The sequence below is a fragment of the Chelmon rostratus genome, chromosome 1 (assembly GCF_017976325.1).
Source record: "Chelmon rostratus isolate fCheRos1 chromosome 1, fCheRos1.pri, whole genome shotgun sequence".
NCBI lineage: Eukaryota > Metazoa > Chordata > Actinopteri > Chaetodontiformes > Chaetodontidae > Chelmon > Chelmon rostratus.
Window position 1 is genome coordinate 10,629,340 of NC_055658.1, and position 8,892 is coordinate 10,638,231.

Genomic DNA, 8,892 nt, shown 5'->3' on the forward strand with positions numbered 1-8,892 from the left:
GTTTTTTTTTTTTTTTTTTTTTTAAGCAGTCAGTCAGTCAATTCTAATCACATTAGATCCTGAGAAGATGTCCTGGTTTGAGATACAATGAAGCACAGGGCATGTTGGTTTAGATATGAGTAATGGCTCTGGAGGGCTAAACTGTGGTTGATGTCATTTTAAATATTTACGTATAGTGGAAATTATGCTAATATTACTCAATATAGTTATATATTAGATCCTTCACCTGAGATGACAGCTTGCAAAATATTACATTGCAGACTTCATTATGGGCAAGCTTTATATGAATGAGTGCTGTTGGTGTCATCTAAGTCAGGAATTGGGATTTTTGCAGTTATTTCTCTTTTTGATATTGCAAGAAAAAATACGGTCCACAGGTTTTGCTGTGATCTATCATTTTAAGAAAACAACAAAAACAAGGAGGAACCAAAGCTAAATTTGTTAAGGCATTACTATGTTTGTTGTTATTGGGAGCACATTGACCTAAAGCAACCAAGTTTTTTAAGCGGGACCTACTCAGTAAGCCCCTGTCTGCTTTAAGTTTTGCGAAAAGTTCACTGTGTAAATAACACTAAGGAGTTTACTCGAAGAACAGCTATATTTGTTGACAAGATAATTTTAACCCAAATAGAGTATCTGGATGCTGCTGTATATCTGCAAGGGTACTATTTATTTATTTATTCATACCACACTAAACCTCTGGAAACTCTTTCAAGACATGTCCCCCCCCCCCCCCCAGTTTCATGTTTAACATTTATTTTGCAGTTTAATTTCGCTTTAGAAAATGCTGTAGATTGTGCCATGAGCTTGTTTGTCTGTGTGTTGACAATTGGCAACTTTCAGTGTGAAGTTCAGACCTTAAATGATCACTAATAAATTCTGTGAATTGTGGGTTAATGTTTTAATTGTGCATCTTTGATGTGACTGAGGTTATTCAAGGCCACATCAACCAGTAAGACTCTTAAACTTTACAATGGGAATGTTTAGACAACAGATAAATCAAGTCTGCCTTTCAACAAGTTACTAATTGATTGGGATGAAAAACAAGACAGCAGCAGATGATCAGTTTTCACTCAATGTGACAAACTGTGCTGCAGACTATAAGATCTGCAACACTAAAACCAAATTCCAAATTCCTAACACCAAAAAAGTGATTGACTAGAATATTTTTGAACTTTTACAGTCATGAAAATCATCCACATTTCTTAAGTTAGTTATAGTTTTCTTAATTATTTTGTTACTTCTTCTCAGACTTAACACTAATGCATAACACAAATCATTCAAATAATTATCAAACACAACTTTTAGCTCATTGCTGTGGTTATACAGCCTAGGGGTTTACTGTGTGGTTCACTTTCACAGCTCTCATCAACCCAACAGTAGCAGCTTTCATGTTGTATGCTAATCAGCGCCAAACAGCAAACTAAGTTACCGACTAGCTAGCCGAGACAGCCGAACATTTTAGACTCAAGAGTTGGAGACCAAAAAACTGCTCAAAGGACAGTGAACTTACATTCATCAGATGTTCACACATGAGTCCAAAGAAGCACTAACACTCCATGTTGCCCAGATATTTAAAAAGGCTATATTTAGCTGAAATATTAGCTGCACCAGCTTTATTTTCCGATAATTTAGCAGGGATGCCTTGTTTTTGTTTTCCGTAAGAGAGCGTCTGTGCAATATGTTACTCAACCTTTTCCCTGGTGAACAGTTGGCAAACTCCTAACTTTATATTGCTTTATATACGTAAATCTACAATAACACATCATAATTGATTAGTTGATTGTATAGTTTGTATTTATCTGCAAAGTAACCACTAACTGCTGTGAGTTAGTCTGAATGTAATGACCTGAAAAGTACTATTTGCCTCCTATTGCAGTTGGGGAAAAGCATGCCACAATTAAACTACTCACGTAATGTAAAAGTACCTAAAATGTGCAGTGCTCGGGCAAATGCACTCACCGAGATTTCACCCCTGCCATTTGCTATAGTTGAGAATCAATGGTAGGCTATATGGTTAGCTCGCGTGCTAAACGTTCACGATTGCACAGCCTTTTTGACCTTTTTGGCCTTCCGTAGTTTTGAGACGAGGCGCGCGGTGGAGCGGGTCCTGGTGGGAAAATTGTATCTCCTAAGAGGAAGTGTGCGTTTTGTTCCGTCAAAGCATGGCTCTCAACTATCAGACGTCCACCCTTTCTTTGACTTTGCCGATTTCCTGCCAGATATGTCTCGGAAAGGTAACTGCCGTTTTGTTTAACACTGTTAACGTCCGTCAGCCGGTATACAAAGATGGTGTGTTTACGTTACACGGGATAATCTGCTGCCTAGTAACGCTAACCTGAAGGCCGTTATGTTACGAACTTAGTAACCAAGGAGTTCACACAGCAGACGTTAGCCACAGCTATTAACTCAGATTCTGTTACCTGGTGTTAAAAAATCGTTTTGCCAATGTTAAATAGTAGTCTGTTCGTGTTTCGCCCCGTACAGGTCAGGCAGCCGGTCATTTGTGCCAACCACCACGTGTTCTGTTCATCCTGCATGGAAATGTGGTTAAAGAAAGCAAGCCAATGTCCCACCTGCAGAGTCCCCATCACAGCAGAGAACCCCTGCAGGGAAATCATCGGTGAGTAGCTTCATGCAAACCCCCATCTGACATATTCACCGATTTGACAGCGGTATTTGGACCATGATTTCCAAATGCTTCGCGGAAAATTGTGCACTGTATCATTGCAGTCTAGTGAACTTCACATTAACTTGTTTTAAGACAGTAAAGTGGCGTGTTTGTTCCACTGAAGCAAACAGTACACACTCACAGTGAGGAATGATAGCCAGGTTCAACAGAGGTCTCATTTGCAAAATAGTTTTGAGATTCCTTTGATATAAGGGGAGACTTTTTGCAAATATTTTGTTGTTAAAATCACCTCTTGTGATCCAGCACTGTTGGGAAGAGAAGAATTTGTCATTCAAAAAGGCAGAGACAAGAGGAGGTCAGCGAGATATTCATGGAAGTGATGTAAGAATGCATGTTCTGCCCGACAGAGTTTTATGATAGTTATGATAATGATGACAATTAGTTGTGCATTTCTTGATCACATAAATCCATACTTTTCTTTCTTCCTTGTTTTTGCTGGCCTCATCACTTTGGATGACATTGCAGAATGAGACGGTCTGCACTGATATGCAAACATGTAGCTCAGCTGTAGCTAATGGGTTTCAGCCTCAGATAGCTTGTGCGCCACCTGAACTTTAACATGCTGTAAGAGTTAGTATAAAATATCCTTCTGATCCCAGTTTACGAATACAACTTGAATTCTGATCAGCCGGACCAAGTGTCTGCAAACAGCACCTCAAAGGGCCTGCACTCTTTGCACATTTACCTATCTGAGCAGAACACCGGTGATGTATTGGTATCTTGCTTGTAAACAATTTGCAACATGAAAATAAGAGCTGTTTACATTTTTCATTTGGATTCAGGCTACCCCTTTTTATCTTCCTCTAGTTTTTGTGCTAAGGTAGACTAAATGTGTCCTGGACCAATTTCTATGTTCTTGAACTTGTCTGTGGTCATACACAGAACATTGTACGTGTTTAAGTTGTAACAACACAGTTGCTAGGCGATGGCAACATGGATGCCAAAAGACTTGTCATTCTTCACTTCTTTCCAAGAAATTTTGACTTGTTTTTCAGAAAAAAAATCTATGACTAAAATTACAATACATTAATTTACCATCCGCCAAAAAATGAACTTCATGGCCTCCGCCATTTCTGAAAACGTCATACTTTGTGAACTTTGAGCTTTCAGAAAATCTCCACTTGTAAGGTCATGAATACCATTAGAGAGTGGCGTTCATATGGTCTCTTCATGAGCACCGTAAACACAACCCCATTTGAAGGCAGCAATAGGTGATATTAATCCCTTCAGCCAGCTCTGAGTCAGAGAGTCAACAAGCACATTTCCCAAAATGTGAAATAATGTGAATTAGTGAAGTGAAGGCTTCAAGGACAGGACTTCATATTTTCACATCAAAATCTACCACAATTCTCTGCAGATGGGCTTCAGAGTTTGACTTAATACTCAGTATAAAAAGCAGCATCTCAACCTTTTAGTTATACTTTTTCCATGTTTTTGGGTAGCAGCTCTACAGTAATACAACTACAGTTACTCCTTTTGAACTTTCATCAAAGCTGGGTGACTTTGGAACATTGCTTCAGTATGTGTTTTCTTGTTAAGTGTGTTTATCTGTGACTGTACTTGTGTGTTTCTTTAGGAGGCACAAATGAGAGTGATCACAGCGATCGCCCTTCCATGAGGAAATGTCTCAGAAAAACCAGAGGGGAACTGCTCTTACGGGAGTATGAGGTACAGGTTCATCAATACATGTATTGTCATATGCTTTTACAGCGACGCACTTGAGTAGACCTATCAAGAGATTTATCACTACGAAAATGTAAGTATGCGCTTTAGGGTTGAAACAGTTTAGTGGAGTTTTAGTCACGGTCACTGACACAGATTTTCTTGGATAATGCAGGCAAAATATCTGGTAGAGCAGTTTGCTCCTCTTTGAATTATTTGCACTGGAGGAGACAAAGTGTAAACTGTTAATTTAATTGTACCTCAATACAATGTCAGATTCTGTGAAAGCAATTATTGTTTCAGATGCATCACAGTGTCTAGCTTTCAGGTTGCCAAAAAAGACAAAACATGTGATAGTTAAATCTGACATTGTTTAATAGTAGCAGCGCTAGCTTTTTAATGCTGCGGTAAGCCTGGAAGTACCAGGATGACACAGAAACGCGCTTACTGTTCAAACCCGTTTTGCGTTTCACACTATCTCTCTTTGACAGGAGGAAATTGAAGGGCTCATCAGAGAAAATGAAGATCTGAAAACGAAAAATCAAATTCTGGAGTCACAACTGAAGACTGCTTTGGATCCCTGCAGCATTAATGCAGTGCAGACGGATGACAAAAGAGTGGACCCCCATGTCCTGGAAGAATGGACAAACAAGCTGCGAGCTGCCACAGATGTTTGCGAGAAAGTAAAGCAGGACAAGGACAAGCTTAAGGAGGTATACAACTTGTAATGTTTAAGAAATCGCATAATTTTAATACTACAGTATATTGAGTCAAAGGAGAGCTGTGACACTTTGAGCATTGTCTATAGGGTGGTCAGAGTGTAAAATGACATACTTTAATATTTAGTTATATATTATGCGTTATGTGATTGGCATGTAGTCGTCATCGTAATTCATCATTTCATATTTAGGATTAGTGTAAACTGTATGACACAATGTTTATTTACCTATGTAAATTTCAATAGAACCACCCATTGAAGATGAGTTTACTTGATGCTTCTGCCTGTATAACATAAATACTGTGTTAATTTGCTACTTCTGCGGAATAATGTGTCACATACTCCAACTGTGTGTCCTCAGGCAAATAAGGCATTACGATCTCAAAATGTCGACCTCGTGCAAGAGAATATGAGACTGAAAGCAGAGGTGGCGAGCAGATCTCCTCAGAAGTAAGTGTTCCTCTTGTGTTAATGGCGCACAAACGCTTTTGGTTCTTTCTTTGACTTGCATTCAGCCAGAAAGGGACAAAAAATGCTTCCAAGTCACAGTCATGGGTAACTGTGCAGACAAAATGACAAACCAAACTGTTATTCTGCATTCACGTGGATTCAGGCAGGTGGTAGACGGCAAACAGAATATCATTTTAGTGGACGGGAGCGTAACGATAAAATTAGGCAAGGCCTGCAGAGAATACCAGCAACAGTAAATTAAAAAAAAAGTTGAAACGTTTTAACTTTTTGCCGTCCTCTGCTACAGAATTTACAACTGGATTTTACGTAGCTCCCTCAAACAAGGAGAAAACAGGGGTGATCTGGACAATGAGAAGCTAATAATCAACAATTAATCCAACGATACATCTAATAATTAAGAATTCTAGAACAATGCATCACCATAGCAACATGTTATCGTGTTTTCCTCATTTTTAGTGTGTTGTCCAGAAGGTGTTTTCTGTCTGCATGAATCCATGTGAATGCAGCATAAGAGATGGTTGTCGTTTACTTTTTAGACGAGCAATGAGCTAATTCAGTTTCTGCCCAGTGTTTTTTCCAATGAGAATGACTGAAGCTGGAGGCAGTGACTTCCTGCCAAGGTTGGTAATTCCTGTATGATCTGGTCGTCCCTTTCTCTGTCAAATCAGAACAGTTATACAGTTGTAGACCACTTTCTAAAGTGATATCCCAAAAGACAAAGTTAAAATCAGTGTTATTTATCTCTTTTTATTTTACTTTGCTGTCAAATTAGCTGTCTTGCATCAAGTTCATATGCTTGGTCAAGCACATAACAACAATTTAAAGATACAAAATGATCTGTCCCCAGGTTTGGCCGCTACACAGTGGCAGCACTGGAAGCTAAAATCCAGCAGTACGAGCGGGAAGTGGACCACTTGAAGAGGGCTCTGGAGCGCAGTGACCAGTACATTGAAGACCTGGAGTCTCGGGTCAGGAAGCCTGAGAAGACGCATCTTGAAGTGCAGGAGGCGTGTGGGAGTAGCAAGGCCGAGTCAGATGCTTTGACACAGCAACAGAAAATCAACATGATGATGCGAAGCTTGAGTGACAACGAGAGGGGGTCAATCTGCAGCAATCCAGAGGCGGCATGCCGAACAATTTCTAGAAATCACAGTTTGTTGTTCATGCCATCTGCAGATCGCAAAGAGTTGAATAAGAATCTGACAGAAGACCAAAAAAATGATGACTTGGAAAGCTCCTCTGACTTTTTGCCCACCACGCCGTCCTCTGCCTTCCGGTCCCTGACTCTGAGAAGCCCTGGCATCCGGGAAAAGAAAGTTGCGTTTAAATCTGTGTCTTATCTGAGGAGGCTTGATTTTGAAGAATGTCCTAGTCCTGGCAAGAGTAGCAGCGCCATGGAGAACCAATTCAGCAGCCTTGACAAGTTCCCCAAAGGCTTGCCTTCAAATACTGACACGGAAACCTCAAAGTCTGTCTTCTGGGGTGGTTGGCAGAGATCTGAATCTAATGAGCCAGTACTAAGTAAGGAAATCTCACACAAAGGAGCCACATCGACTGATCTTGTAGGTGAAAAACCTGATAGTTTCCAGATGTCCAGCGAGGCCTCCATGGATGCAGCCTACCTGGACAAAATCTCAGAGCTGGACTCCATGATGCTGGATGGAGAGAGTTGCAGTAGCCGGGACTCACAGCTCTCCCTGGCTTCCTCCCCTCCCACAGAACTGGACAGAACTCTCATCCCAGAACCACAAACCTGCCCCGGTGTCTTGTCAAGCCACGTCGGCAAACCCGTGATAAAGTGTGACCAGAAGAACCTCCCGCCATGTGACAACTTGGATGACCCCTTGAATGAAAAAGAGGCTCCAAAAGGCCCTGCAGAAGAAAGTTTTGCTGCACTGAGGTCAGGCAGGGAGAGCGGCGCCCATGTCCCCGGCTCTGCAGGGCAGAGAGGGCCCTCACAGACTGACGAACTGTCTTTTGATTTGCTGTTTGATTCACTGGAAGAGAATAAGGCCGGTCCCTCTGGCTCTCTCAGCCCAACAAGCCAAGACACTGATGATGTAAACCCTTCCTCTTCCTCCTCCTCCAGCTGCGTTGGCAAACCTGTGAACACAACAAGAGAGAAACACGCACTGAACATCAGCCAGCCAACAAAGAGGAAGTCTCACAGTCCTTTTAACACAAGCAGCCCCACAAAACTCTCAAAGCTCATGTGAAGGTTTTAAAAACTGAACCTGTGTGTTCTCGCTGTACCACGAAGTGTAGTGTGTTTTCTTCAGACTTCACAGTCTCGCATGGCTGGAAACACTAACTCCATGTTGCTTCAGAATAAATTTGTGAATGTGATGCTCTGGTGTAACTTATTGTCTGTTATTGTCATTTGCCTGTTGTGATTGTATAAATTAAGACAAAATGTGAGGTTTGTCAGGTAGCTTTTTGCGTATGTTAACTTGTAGGCCAGTCTTTGCAGTCTGTCTTGTGATCAGACACTTCTGTGCTGTTTTTTGTCTTGCTTTTCTGTAGTGCATCACTTTAGGTGCTGAGACATTTTTCAAACATGCTTTTAGCCAACTCATACGTGCTTGTCATTTCAGTTAAGCCCTCATGGTAATCATAATGATGACGCCAATGCAGAAGACAGATAAACCTGACTATCAAGGAAAACACTGATATTTTGAATTAAATATTGCAATGTAAGAGTGTTAGGAAATAAAATAGTGATGTAATGAGAAACAATGGATTAAAGTTTGTTTTCTTTTGTGTGCTTCTGCATTTTCAGTGACTTGATCACATGATAGAGGCCAGTCTTGAGGGTGACAGTATGATTTCTACTGGAATTGGCCATTCATGTTTAGTGGACAAGCGATTTTTTTCTACATTATCATTTGCTTCAGCTTCGTGCTACCTTTCCTGGTTATCTGCATTGCATTAAACGGTAACCATTATTAATTTGCTTCCATTAAAAGTCGAAAAAGCAATGCCTATTCAGGTCGATATAAAGCATGTTGTAGCCTCTAACGACACACATTACAGACCTCACACGCATAGTAATTCCATTGCAGCACAACGCGCCTTATTTATTATGCAAATTTAACGATATCATGTATATTTCACATACCTCTAATCGCTGCATGAAATTTTAATTGGGTAACCGTTGTGGTTTGAATAAATGAAGTGTTAATTCATTGGGATTAATTAATTTAGGTAAAGACTGTGTACAAGGTTACGCTGGTGTATTAAATCAATTTGTTTAGTGCTCATCTGGCGATGATGGGCTTTAATGATATGGCGGCGGTGTCATTACATATAAGGGTTAAGATCAGAGACAGGGCAAACGGTGCAACCTACA

The 8,892-nt window shown here is 40.6% G+C and overlaps 1 protein-coding gene across 1 annotated transcript; it reads left to right on the forward strand.

The window, feature by feature from the left end:
- The first annotated feature begins 2,102 nt into the window (after positions 1 to 2,102).
- On the forward strand, positions 2,103 to 8,218 carry obi1 (ORC ubiquitin ligase 1). The gene is made up of 6 exons (XM_041936789.1): positions 2,103 to 2,237; positions 2,488 to 2,623; positions 4,269 to 4,360; positions 4,846 to 5,067; positions 5,434 to 5,522; positions 6,391 to 8,218. The coding sequence occupies exons 1-6, from the start codon at positions 2,166 to 2,168 to the stop codon at positions 7,757 to 7,759; spliced, it is 1,980 nt and encodes a 659-aa protein (XP_041792723.1). The 5' UTR covers positions 2,103 to 2,165; the 3' UTR covers positions 7,760 to 8,218.
- Positions 8,219 to 8,892: the final 674 nt, after the last annotated feature.